Here is a 14,508-nt window from a genome sequence, read left to right as displayed (position 1 = left end):
GCCTCGATCAACATTTTACCTTCGTACTTAAAAACCTTTCTGGCGGATTTTCTTTCAACATCTAGTGGGCCTCTCCAGCAGGCCGGATTCACAGCAGCTTTGTGGGGTTGGTTCAGCAGCCGAACCCAGTCAACTCCTGGAAGTCTTGAGCTCTGTAGCTTTCAGCAGGACAAACCTGAAATCCAGGCCAGCTCAGGATTAGACGTAGTCTCATTGACTCTCGATGTCGATGTCGGGGTACAGGAAGAGGGGGTAGGCCTGGCTTTTATTCTTACTGTTCTGCTCTCTATGAAGTACCGGTTGATTTACCTAGCCCCCGACCTGGCCTGTTCTCTTTAGCTGCAGCGTTCCCCCCATCAGATAACCCTTGTCTCTGTGTAGGCCACTTATCACCTCATCAAAGCAGTTTGGGTAAGCCTGCTAAGGCTGGCCAATCAGGGGAAACTGCATATACCCCTTTCCTTCATGAGGTCGAAACGTGTTAGCACTGTTACATGGGAATTGATTGGAAGTACCACCACAAGGATAGCATTTCTATTTAAGATTCCAAAAATATCTGATCTCCCTTCAGAAAAAAGGAAGTACCAACACCATTGGGACTCTTTTGAGTGTGGTAATACACAATACGCTATCCAATCACATGCCATTAGTGAGGGGTAGAAAAATACTGGAGTGATTTTTTCTGGACATATTAGCCCCAATTCTGGTTTGTTCCGTATACAGTGTTTTTATTACATGTGGTAATTGGATTGCTATCGTGATTTGTCATTGTTGGTTCCTTCGTCTAAATTTCTGCTGTTGAATGTTCCAGATGGATATGAAGTTCAAGTACAATAGATATACTGAATTAAAAAGTAAAATGACATGAGGCCGACAACTTAGCACCACTGAAAAAACGTCAACACAAACTTGGCATCAAGAAGGCCTCATGGTTCAACGACGACCTCAAGAAGTCCAAGAAACTGTGCCGCTCCCTTGAGAAGACCTGGAAAAAAGACCCATCCACCAGCAACAAGGATGCCTTCAAAAGCGCCATCCGCACTCACCACCAACTGATCCGAAAAGCCAAGAAAACAGCATTCAAAGACCGACTTGACAACAACGCCCACAACAGCAAGGAACTTTTCAACATCGTCAAGGAATTTTCCAACCCCTCGGCCAACTCCAACGACATCACCCCCTCTCAAACCCTCTGCGATTCCCTAGCTTCTTTTTTCCACAACAAAATTGCTGACATCCACAATAGCTTTGACAACCAACCCGGAAGACAACCCACCCTACCATCAGCTGACCATCTTCCCCCCGTTAACACCCTTAACGCCTGGAACCCTATCTCCACTGAGGACACCATCCGCCTGATGAACTCCATCCACTCTGGTTCCCCCACAGACCCATGCCCTCACCACATCTTCAACAAAGCAGACTCCGTCATAGCTCCGCACCTCCAAGACGTCATCAACTGCTCCTTCAACTCCGCTACCTTCCCAGAAGACTGGAAACACGCCGAACTCACCGCCCTTCTGAAAAAACCAACAGCAGACCCCACCGAACTCAAAAACTACCGCCCCATTTCGCTCCTTCCATTCCCGGCCAAAGTCATCGAGAAAGCTGTCAACATCCAGCTCGCCGCCTTCCTCGAAGCCAACAAATCACTCGACCCCTCACAATCTGGCTTCCGAGCCAAACACAGCACTGAGACCGCCCTCATCGCAGCAACAGACGACATTCGAACTCTACTGGACAATGGAGACACAGTCGCCCTCATCCTCCTCGACCTCTCTGCAGCCTTCGACACAGTCTGCCACAGCACCCTTCTACAACGCCTCAGAAATATCGGAATCCAAGGAAAGGCACTGGATTGGATCACCTCGTTCCTCACCGGAAGAACCCAGAAAGTTCGCCTCCCACCATTCAAGTCCGAGGCCTCTGAAATCATCTGCGGCGTACCACAAGGATCCTCACTCAGTCCCACCCTCTTCAACGTATACATGAGCCCCCTCGCGGCCATCGCCCGCCAACACAACCTCAACATCATCTCTTACGCGGATGACACTCAACTGATCCTATCCCTCACCAAGGACCCCAGCACCGCCAAAACTAACCTACACGAGGGAATGAAAGAAGTCGCCGAATGGATGAAACAAAGCCGTCTGAAACTGAACTCAGACAAAACAGAAGTCCTCATCTTAGGTAAATCCCCCTCCGCATGGGACGACTCTTGGTGGCCGGAAGCCCTCGGAAAAGCACCCATCCCGACAGACCACGCACGGAACCTAGGCGTCATCCTGGATTCTTCACTCTCTATGAACAGACAAGTCAGCGCCGTATCCTCTTCCTGCTTTAACATTCTTCGCATGCTCAGAAAAACATTTCGCTGGATCCCCTCCGAAACAAGGAAAACAGTCACCCACGCTCTGGTCACGAGCCGACTGGACTACGGAAACACCCTCTACGCAGGTACTACCGCAAAACTCCAGAAGAAACTACAACGAATCCAAAACGCCTCAGCCAGGCTCATATTAGACATCCCACGCAACGAACACATCTCTGGTCACCTTAAAGACCTCCACTGGCTACCCGTCAATAAGAGGATCACTTTTAGACTGCTTACCCACGCACACAAATCACTCTACGACATCGGACCAGAATGCCTCAACTCTCGACTGTCCTTTTATACCCCCTCCCGCCAACTTCGCTCCTCCAGCCAAGCCTTCGCCACTGTACCTCGCATCAACAAGACCACCATGGGAGGCAGATCCTTCTCATACCTGGCTGCCAAAACATGGAACTCTCTCCCCGATTACCTTCGCCTCACCCAGAATCACCTAGCGTTCAGAAAGCAGCTTAAAACGTGGATATTTGACAAATAATCCTCCTCCCCTTCCTTAGCGCCTTGAAACCCTCTGGGTATGTAGTGCGCTATATAAATATTATGACTTGACTTGACTTGACTAGACACACGAGATTAATGTGTTCATGTTTTTGTTATTAATGAATGATGAATGGCCTCCTTTTTTACAGAAAACAAAACAAAGGCACAGTGTGCCAACATTTAGCCAGTCATATGATGGATAAATCACACAGAGTAACGTACATCACAGCATTTCGTATGTAGCACAAGTTGCAGCGCCATACAAGGAATCTTTACACATTAGCGTTTGGGATACATTCCGTGGGACAAGAATGATATGGAACCGCAGAGGTGCAACAATGCAGGAGGCGTGTCCAGCTCTTCTACACATCTCTACACCATCATTATCACATCATGATATACCTCCTGTTACAGACATATATCAAAGAAGGGGGTACAACTTCAGACCACAAGGGTTATCAGAGAAATTCATGTCATATTAGCCCATACAGTATTAGCATATTACTGACTCCGACTCCACACACCCATCTTCTTGCAGCTCCTGTTCCGTAGACACCCTTGACCACTCCAAGAACAGCTCCCATATATCCTTCGGGTGGGATGTGGAGGGCATTTGTTCCCTTGTGTGGTTTCTTGATATTTATGATGTTTTCATTCCAAGACCAGGCACTATTATATGAACACACCCATCTTTGAGCGGCACTATGAATAATGTGATAAGATGTCGCCGCTTCCCAGTGCCTCCCACACAAAGCAAAGGCAAAGTGCCCCAGTGTCAGACATATTACGGCTTTTCCCTCCTTCGCAGGACATTCCATCGTTGTTTCCTGTGAATATCGTGAACTAATGAATGAATTAGAAAGTGTATGGAACAATCAAGCTCTCGTTCTTCCCATGATCTATTTTGTTTAGTGCATATGACAATCAGCTTTCGTGGATAAATTGGTGGCCTCTTATGCTTGAAGAGGACGGTTTCATTTTTAGCTCTTGATTATGACACAGTAGAGTTTATAGAAGACTAACAATTGCGAACTTCCTTTTTTTGCCTTTTCCAAAGAACACTGTAGGAAAGTGCTTTCATGGTTAACCCCGCTTTTTGCTGGTGTCATTATGTTTTTTTGACTAGTCTGATTGAGATCCTGCAAATCAGGACCCCAGTCTCTGTGCTTCTTCCCACATTTGGACATGGTGAGTACTTAGGTACCCCCCAGACTGGCTACTTATGTACCCTTATAAGTCCATAGTATCTGGTACTAAGGTACTCAGGGCATAGGTACACAAGTGGTCCTCCATGGGCTGAAGCATGTATTATGCCACCCATGGGAGGCCACTCAATTTGTAACTACAGGCCTACCATTGCAGCCTGTGTGAACTGGAGCTGGCACCACTTATGAAAGACATAGGTCTCCCTATATCTTAGGTCACTGCACTTAAAACCTATAAGTCACCCCTAAGGTAGGCCTTTCAATCCAGTAGGCAGGGTACTCGGTTCTAAGCGTGAGCGTGCCCTGTATGAGCAGAACACCGCCTACAAACGCCTGAGTCCATTCGCCAGGCTTTGAAAGTGCATCAGTCATTACAATACATAGAGTGGCCATGCGTCATTACAAAATGGCTAACTTTAAACTGGCCGTAACGAACCCTGTCATGTTTGGTCAAAGGTGTTGGAATCATACCCCCACACTGCAGCCAGTGTGGGAGGTATGATTGCATGCACGGCAAAGCTTCTTCAGGGGGCCCTAGGGTGCTCCCAGTTCCAGTCTTCTAGATCCGGACAGCAAGATATGGCTGCTGCCGACCACAGACACAATTCTGCCCTCCTGCTGCTGAGCCAAGCGTGATCAGGGGAAGGTAGGTAGGACAATAGGTGTCTTGTCACAGGAAGGTGTGACCACCTCCATAACAGGACTTAGTGTATTGGGACAGGGTGGGGGCACATGCCAGTGCAACTGAGACTGCTTGAAGGGCACATGTGGTGCCGTCCTTGCATACTCCAGTTGAAACCAGTGGTAGAAGCCAGTGGCTCCCACTCTGGTGCGAAACTGGACAAAGGACATGGGAGTATCCTACCAACTGTCCAGCTCCTCCTCTGGGAGGGACCCCTGAATTGTCCCAACCCTTTGCATATCCTGCTTAAGGGATTACCTATGGGTGGGTCCCTAGATTCATCGTGGGACAAGATTAAGATCCAAAACATCTTCTTCAACCATCTGGGCACATTGGACTTCGCTTTGGGAACCGAGACAGCAACTGGGAAGACTCCTATTGCTCTTGGTCTCGTCGTCCTGCCAGTCTTCTGTGTCACCTGTGCCTGTGCTCCATACAGTTTCTTTTCCAGGACGTCCACAGTCACACGAAGGAATCTCCCTTGGAGTGAAGGAGCTACTCCCCTGCATCTGCAGGCACCGCAACGCAGCTGACGGGTCTGCTGATCCTTGGGTCCCACGGGCTCAGAAAAGCTCAGCAAAACAGGTGGTGGTTCTTCCACTCCCTCGAGCCCTGCACTGTCTTCACAGCAAGTTTGAAGCCACTATCACTCATCTGAACTGCTTGAGCAGTACCCCTGTGCACTGTGACCACTTGCCATTGCCAGGCTAGTTGACTTTGTCCTCCAGACATCATCAGGCTCCAAGAATCTCCAGCCTCAAGCATCTCCTGCTACCAAGATCTTCATCCTCACTGCTTCCTACGCACCGTGAGCCTTCATCATTGGTGAGCTGCTCGCGGTCCTCTTGCGACTCATGTGCCTCCGGCCTGTGGGTCCTCTTGAGGGTCTTCTTTGGCTCCAGTGGGTTCCCCTGTTTGTTTGGGTCCTGCTCTGACTTACCTGCTTGTGGTGAGTCACTTTGACCTCGGTGGTCCCGACACCGCACCTTTTTCGCATGCTAAGTTTGTTGTCGTTACCAAGGCTTGTTTTGTGCTCCTGACAGACACCGTCCCTCTGGCTCCTGACATCTGATGTGGGACAGCTCGTAAACGGCTCCTGGTCTTCCACAGCATCGCCTGGTCCGCATAGCTGAAACTTCCAGGGCACCATCAATGCTCCTGCACTTACCGACATCGGTGGGAACTAGTTGCCTGTTCCTCCTGGTCACTTCTGAGTGGCATAGACTCTGTCCCGTATGCTTGCAGATACTTCTCATCTTGAATCCAACTTTGGGTTCCACTAGACGCTTTCACGTTCTTCGCCAGCGGCATCTTCACTGAAGTCCTCCATTGTGGCCTGTGGTGGTTTCCAACGATCCTTCGCACCTATGCACGCAGCTTCCTTGGTGAAGGTATCTTGGATCCTGGGGTATCCACAGTGCCTTCTGGGAAGGGTCCTTCTTCTTAAAAACTGCAACTATGACTTACCCATTGACTCTGCTCTTTGGGGTTCCTGGCTCCTTACCTGGGGTTGTTCTTTGGGTCCCCAGCTCTTCTACATCTTCTGGGTCCAGTCTCAACTTAGGTCATAGTTCGCATTCCACTTTCTTAGTATATGGTTTGGTCTCCCCCTAGAGACCTCTGTGTATTTGTGCGACTTACCTCTTCTATTACTGAAGTATTGAGTGTATTCTGATTATATCGCCGGGGAGGAGATATTGCAATGTATTAGTGAGTATTTATAATCAAACATATCTTTATAACTACTTAACCTACATCGTATGATTAGATCTGGTTTAACAAACTGCTTTACACTCCTTCTGGACTAAGCCTGAAGGCTGCTCTCCACAGCTACCAGTTAGAGAGCTTTCTAAGGTTGTCTAAGACCACTAAAATCACCATAAGGGTTATCCGGATTAGTGCAGGGTGCTACACTTAAATAAATGTGCACCATATACTAAGCCAGCCTCCTACAAACACCGTCTAACAGAATGAAAATAGCTGAAAGACATGTCTCCACTCTCTGTTGACTGTTTACTTTGACAATTTGCAACATGTTCTCTTGTTTAGAGAGGAGTTCCACACTGCAAGGCAGACACACTTGATGCATCCATTCTAACTAAAGGCTAATGAAAGGCACCTGGTGTTTCCTGGCTGTCCTACTCACAGCTGCTCCTGTGAGCTGCAAGTATCAGGATTGGCATTAAACTGAATTATAGGCCTGGCTGTTCTAAGGGTTTTAATTTAGAAAACTGTAAAGAATATCATAGTGCCTAGACGTAGCAATAAGATCAGCAGTGCTATAAATATAATAAACATTTTATTTTTTGCTGTTCTCACTATTCGTAAACGTTTTCACTGCTATGCTTATCTTCTGTGTGGTTACATTTCATATCAAATGCACTAAATCAGCATTTTAAAATAAACGTTTTAAAATAGATATTTTATTTTCTATTGCTCTTTGGGTATGGCATTCAGTAATGAATGAGGGTTTAGGGTTCCACTAATTGTCCCTGTCTTGTCTCATGAGACCGGTCATTACCAGAAGCACATCTTACTCAAACATTCCAGATTTGGGGCGTCACATCCTTGGTGCTGGGGGATCTAGTAAAACAAATGGTGTTGCTCTAGAGAACATATCACCTGCTTACCAGTAATCTCTTGACTTTGTTGCTGCAGTGGGCAACCCTGTACTCGTCCGGGTACGGGGCGTCCCTATATCCTTCATAACTGCCGAGCTGAGACTTGCAGAGGTACTCTGGAGCCAAAGACCACATATGGTACCACACGTCTGGTCTTAGATCACGTGACACAAAAACCAGCCCCGCAATGGCCACCCCAAGGCTGCCGAGATGCAGGAGGAAGGCAGCCGTGCACTACAGGGAAGGAAGGAAACACAGTAGTAGTAAGTTTATTGTTTGATTAATTAAAATCATTACAAACCCCCCAATGTCCATAAAAACATAGTAAAAACACAGGTCACCAATGAGGCTGAGCGAGGCGGCCGTGCACTACAGGGAAGGAAGGAAACACAGGTCAACAACGAGGCTGCGCGAGGCGGCCGTGCGCCACAGGGAAGGAAGGAAACACAGGTCAACAACGAGGCTGAGCGAGGCGGCCGTGCACTATAGGGAAGGAAGGAAACACAGGTCAACAACGAGGCTGCACGAGGCGGCCGTGCGCCACAGGGAAGGAAGGACATAACAGGTCAACAACGAGGCTGAGCGAGGCGACCGTGCACTACAGGGAAGGAAGGAAACACAGGTCAACAACGAGGCTGAGCGAGGCGGGCGTGAACTACAGGGAAGGAAGGAAACACAAGTCACCAATGAGGCTGAGCGAGGCGGCCGTGCGCCACAGGGAAGGAAGGAAACACAGGTCAACAACGAGGCTCAGGGAGGCGGCCGTGGACTTCAGGGAAGGAAGGAAACACAGGTCAACAACGAGGCTGAGCGAGACGGACGTGCGCCACAGGGAAGGAAGGAAACACAGGTCAACAAAGAGGCTGAGCGAGACGGCCGTGCTCTACAGGGAAGGAAGGAAACACAGGTCAACAGCGAGGCTCAGCGAGACGGCCGTGAACTACAAGGAAGGAAAGAAACACAGGTCAACAATGAGGCTGAGCGAGGCGGCTGTGCACTACAGGGAAGGAAGAAAACACAGGTCAAAAATGAAGTATGAACCAGATCACTGATAAGAAATACTATTTTCATGTGTGGAATGCAAGTCTGTGCAGAGTCCCAAATTAGTTTTACTCCTTGGAAATGTATTCCTATTATGATAACTCAGACAAAGCTTTCTTCTAATACTACAGCAGTTCCCAAAAATGTACACCACTGTTTATGGTTTCTGCAATGCTACAAGGCAAAAAGAGATTTAATGTTATTTTTTTCATCATGTTCTTCTGAACTGGATCCAGATGTTGTGTAGGAAACATGACAGATAAAAGTGACACAGAAACACACCAGAGGGTAAAAGTGGCACAGAAATATGCCAGAGGGGGCAAATGGGGCACAGAAGTGCTTATGAGGAAAAAAGGGGCTCAAAAACATACCAGAGGGTACAAGGGGTACAGAAACACACCAGAGGATAAAAGTGGCACAGAAGCACACCAGAGGATAAAAGTGGCACAGAAACACACCGGAGGGTAAAAGTGGCACAGAAACACACCAGATGGCAGTGAAAGACAATATTGAAAATAAAATGGCTGATTTAGGAAAGTAGGATCTGCTTCTTATGGTTACCGCCACTTTTTGCTTGATGTGATGCGGTTATTGACTAGTCTGACTGGGGTCCTGCTAATCAGGACCCCAGTCTATCTACTCTCTCCCTAAACTGTTATGTTATGTACTTAGGTACACTCCATATTGGATATTGGGGTACCCTTGTCAGTCCCTAGTATAAGGTAGGCATGTACCCAGGGCATAGGAACCCCAGATGTCTCCCATGGGCTGCAGCATTTGTTATGCCACCCATGAGACACCATTTAAAATGAAGCTAAATGCCTGCCATTGTAGCCAGTGTAAGTTGGTGCATGCACCACTTACTAAAGATATAGGTTTACTATATCTAAGGGTCACTGCACTTAAAACCTATAAGTCACCCCTATAGCAGGCCTTCCTTTACAATCTTGATGGCAGGGTGCTTGTTTCTATGTGAGAGGGTGGCCCTGCATGAGCAGGGCACCCTTTCAGCCTACGGAGTCAGTTCAGTTCATACGTCTATTTCGAGATATTTCATCATAAAAGACATTCATAAAACATTTTACTCTTGGCAATATACAACATATACCCTACATAGTAGTAAAAACATTAAAACTAATTGATAACACCTTGTATACATATATTGATTTCAACACACAGATAGTCACTAGATAGTGTGAAGAACATATTACATAAACTGAATAAATAGGATGCATAAAACATGATTAAATGTGCAGTTAAAGACATAGTAAATATATGTTACAAAAAAACAATAAATTTGTCAACTCTCTTGGGGGTACCTGGCTCTAATTATCCATACCCACCCCAAAAATGTGCCACCGCTATGGCCACAATCTCTGAAGTATTAGTCCTCAAAAGTCATAACGCCTCCATACCCACCCGTATTCTCATTTTGATACAAATTGGTTTTAACCATTTTCTCCGGGGGGCTAGGTAAGCGGGGCAAGCAAAGAAAACATGGCCTATTGACTCCTTTTGGTCCCTACACCAAGGGCAATACTCTAAAAACTGGCCACGCCATTTATTTGTAAATGATCTCAAGGGTAGCGTCCCGACCCTAAACTGGTGATATACCTTTCTATCGCTACTCCTAGTGATGACATCCCAATATTCCTCCAGTGAGGGATCGGTCTTGTGGACCAAAAACCTACCAGTTAGAGAGGTGGGATCTATCTGGATAATCAGTTGGTGTCTTACGGTCGCCCAATAAAGTGCTTTAAATTCCTTTTTAGAAGGAAAAGCAACGTTTCCAGGGGCCAACCACAGCTGACTGAGACCCATATTTCCCAATATAGATTTTACATTTCTGAACCAGGGTAGATTACTTGAACCCACAATAGATCTGAGATCTGTAATTTCATTGGCAAAGGGTGCCAGTTCCGGAGTTGTCCATATCCTCCTCCACAGTGCTACCATCCAAAACTGCGCAACATCATCAATGGAATGACAGCCCAAGTCAAGTAACACAGGTTTAATAGGGCTAGATTGGGGGAGGCCGACCAGGTTGCGAAATAATTTATTTTGAACTCTAACCAACGAAGATAGGTCCGAAAAACCCCATGAGTCCGCACCGTACAGGATTGCTGAACTTATTTTAGCATTATATATTTTTAGTGCGGGCGCTATCCTTTTAGTTAGTGATGTTCTTTGTTCCTTAATTAGGCACCCCGTTAGTTAAGCAAATTTCAAGCAGAGTGCATCAAGCTGCGGTTTCCATCTAAGCCTATTTTCTAAAACTACCCCTAAATAGGTCATGACTTCCACCTGCTCTAGCTCGATATCATTCATGCTAACATGACCCTTCAGCGGCCTATTTTTGGTTAGTACCATGAATTTGGTTTTGCTCACATTGACCTGAAGGTCATTATGTTTGCAGAAATCCTCGAACTTATTTAATGCTGTTTGAAGTCCCTTCTGTGTTTTAGATAGGATAAGGTTGTCATCCGCGAAGATAAGGAGCGGAAACTTTACGCCACCCAAGGCATGGGCATCTGTTGGTGTGTCTACAAAGTACTGCACAACTCGGTTGATAAATAACAAAAACAGAGTTGGAGCAAGAACACACCCCTGACGGACACCACGAGTAACAGGGAATCGCTCAGTAACCTGTCCCTGCCTACCCCATCTAACCTGCGCAAAGTTAGCCTCGTGTTATCTTATTACTAAATCCAAAAGTTCACGCGGCATTCCCATTTTTCCCAGTGCAGCCCATAACTTATCTCTTGGGACGAGATCGAAAGCGGACTTGAGATCTACGAATGGTGCATAAATAATTCCACCACCCAAGAACACCACTTTCCAGTATAACAGAATAAATCTAAAGACCTGGTCGATTGTACTGACACAGGATCTAAGGCTAGCCTGCAAGGGGGATAGAATGTTCTCAGTATCCATCCAGACCTGGATTTTGGCCAACACCATCCTAGCTAAGATTTTCTAAATGGCATCTATTAAGCTAATGGGGCGATAATTCCCCGGGGCCGAGCGATCCCCCTTTTTAAATAGTGGTAATATTTCGGCCCCTCGCCAGGAATCCGGGATCGGAGCCCCATTCGCGATGGCATTGGCCAATATCGTAATATAAGGCACCCAATTCGATAAATCATACTTAAATAAGTCGGCCGGGATGCAGTCCATACCTGGGGCTTTACCGGCTTGAACCAAACCCAGTGCAATCTCTGCGTCTTTGTTCTCAAACACTAACGGAACACTCGCAGATTCCAACTCAAGGCCCCTAAACTGGGACGCGAAGTGAGCAACCCAATCCTCAGCAGAGACATGGTTCGCCGGGATTTGCGAATCCAGGTTCCCACCCCATTTAACAACCTGCCAGAACCTGATCTGTTTTGAAGACTTACTTGCCTCATATAAGTCCTGCCAGCGACGGTCGTCCCAATCTTTCTTAGCCTCCCTTTGGGCCTTTTTGTACTCCAGCCTTCCTGTTCTAATATCTACAACCACTCTGGATTTTATGGCTTTAACCAGTGAGCTATGAGCCTGTCGGCACGATTTATTGTACCATTTGTTCCCTGATTTTAATACCGAAACTTTCCTGGATTTATGAGTTTTGGTGAAGAGTGATTTCAGGGTACCAAAAAGCTGCTCATGGAGTGCGCTTATATGCACTGAGTGGACCAGTGGATCGCCCAGTGCATGAAAGGCACGCAGGGTAGATGAGACTTCATGGGAGATCCTATCTAAAATGGCGGGGTCTTCTACTACCCTACCCCCCCGAACCCTACGTCAATCATTGGTTAGGATGGCATCTGCTGTGGCACACTCGGTGGCTCTAATGCTCCCCGGGCTATCCTCAAGTTTTAAACTTAACCAACGGATTGTGGTCACTCTCGGGACGAGCGGAAATTAACATGTCCTCAAGTAGCGACCAATACTCAACTTTAATTAAAATATAATCAATTCGACTTGTGCTAAAACCATTGTCGAATGTTGCCCGGCCTGTTTTATCGGAATATGAACAGCCATTAACCGCTCTCAGCCCCCACTCAAGGCACAATCCCAAACAATGAGGTGCTGCTTCAGTCCCTTTCTTTATTGGATTTAATTCAAGGTGTGGGACTTTCCATAACGCATCTTCTTCTTCTTCTGCATAGATGTCCTCACCCTCACATAAAAGGGGTTCAAAAGTACAGTTGAGGTCCCCAGCCACAATTATGAACTTATCTCTCCCAATAAGGTTGAGGAAGAGATCGAGCTCGTTAATGATCGTCAGACTACGCCCTCCGGGGAGGCCACGTGCATAAATATTAACAATACAAAACTCCTGATGATCTTTCCTAGTGAGCTTAATCCCAAGAATATCTGGGTTGTGCACTTACACTTCTGTGGTCTTATAGCTAAGAGACTGCCTCACCCAAATGGGTAAGCCACCAGACGCTCTACCTTTTTTGCCCCATATGGCAGGTTTATAAAAATGAAGATACCCCAGACGATAAATGGGTTCGGGGGCCCAACTTTCTTGAAATATTAGAATATCTTGTTCGTCTACAAAATCGATCCACTCTCCTATGGCTAATTTACCTTTTAATCCTGCAATATTCCATGAGACTATTATCCAGAGTGGTCGACTGTCTTGGACTTACCACCCCAAAGTTAAGATCTGATAACCCCCCACCCTCTATTGGGGGTTCACTGGCTAGGGGCTCTCTTAAAGGGGAACCCAGGTGAGACCAACCCGCTCCGTTCCCGACATCCTGTCCGACCTTAACCACCCCTATGGACCTGCAATATGCAGAATCACTACCAACAGCCACACCAACATCAGGTTTGCATACCCCCAAGGAATCCCTTCCAGATCTCCTGAACTGAGTATAACCACCATGCACATTCCAGAGTCAATCAACCCCCTCTAAGCATATATAGGGCTCAAACCGATTAGACAAGGGGAGGAAGTGCGCTACTCGATCCAAGGGGTATCCATCAAAAGGTCTTCTCCTTCGGGGGTTAGGTGGGGGATAAAAAGCTCACTGTTTTTTTGAGGTTAGAAATAGTTGAGGCCTAGAGATTGGACTTCACCCACCCTCCCAAACCTTGGTTCTCTACGAACAAAGTCAACCACCCAAGGGTCTCCAAAGTTTATAATGATGCAATCTCCCTCTAGATCCTTTGGGCAATGTCCCACCCAGCTTACCCTTCTAACACTCAGTATCTCAGTATTGGAGGAGGGAGGGAGAGTTCTGTTCTTAATAAGCCAAAACATTACTTTATTTTTCAGCTCCCTATGTGATTCCAATTTCTCCTCCCCAATTGCTGGAACTCCCACCAATATAATCGTATATGGTGCGGATTCAGGGGTTAGGTTGACACAAGGGAGACGCTGTTTGATAACCTTCTTCCCAGATGAGCGGTGCTCATTTAACTGACTACCTGTGTCTGTTGCACGGGGAGTGGGCTGTGTTCTGGGCACCGCGCCTGCCAACAGGTCCCTGCCTCTAGAAATGCCCGAGGAGTTTTTACATGCAGTGAGCTTCTCCGTGCATGGTCGCCCTAAATGGATGTTGGATGTATCAATAATAACTGGAAGAGTCACCCTTGTTCCAACACCAGTATCTAAAACTTGGGGATCAATGGCTGGGCCCTTTGTGTTTTCCATACCTTTTTCTAATGTATCCAGCGTATTAGAATTAGCTATAACTAGCTTCTCCAACTTATCTAATTTAGAGTTGATCATTCTTCTACGTTCTAATAAGGGTAACATCAAGGATTTAACTAAAATGTCTATTTTACACAGAAGCCCATCTTCTGCACTGCAAAAGAGAGATTGTTCAATTAGGTCGATGGGCGCCATGGGGGCGCTGGGGGGTGAATTGTAACATGTGAGGTCTGAATTGTGCTGTTTTTCTTAGGAATTTTAGCTGTGCCCCCCTTCTGATTACCACCCCCTCTTTTCCTTTTACTGGTTTTAGAGTTAATTGGAAGGGGTCTATGTGGCGAGCGGGAATTACAGACTATGTGGTTTGAACCACTCGAGGCTGTACTAATTATGGTTGTGTTTAGCGTGGAACAGTCCGCCTCGTTGTCAAGAACTAC

At 46.8% G+C, this 14,508-nt stretch overlaps 1 protein-coding gene across 2 annotated transcripts in view; it reads right to left on the bottom strand.

The window, feature by feature from the left end:
- LOC147736574 (transmembrane protein 176B-like) overlaps nucleotides 1–14,508 on the bottom strand; it is a 102,639-nt gene that overhangs the window by 30,851 nt on the left and 57,280 nt on the right. For both annotated transcript variants that reach the window (XM_086953317.1, XM_086953316.1), the window contains one exon: nucleotides 7,390–7,614. In XM_086953317.1, coding sequence (XP_086809443.1) covers nucleotides 7,390–7,614 — 225 coding nt within the window. The remainder of the gene's footprint in view (nucleotides 1–7,389; nucleotides 7,615–14,508) is intronic.

This window comes from Lissotriton vulgaris, chromosome 1_2 (assembly GCF_964263255.1).
Source record: "Lissotriton vulgaris chromosome 1_2, aLisVul1.2, whole genome shotgun sequence".
Classification (NCBI taxonomy): domain Eukaryota; kingdom Metazoa; phylum Chordata; class Amphibia; order Caudata; family Salamandridae; genus Lissotriton; species Lissotriton vulgaris.
This window is presented reverse-complemented; position numbering and strand designations above follow the sequence as displayed.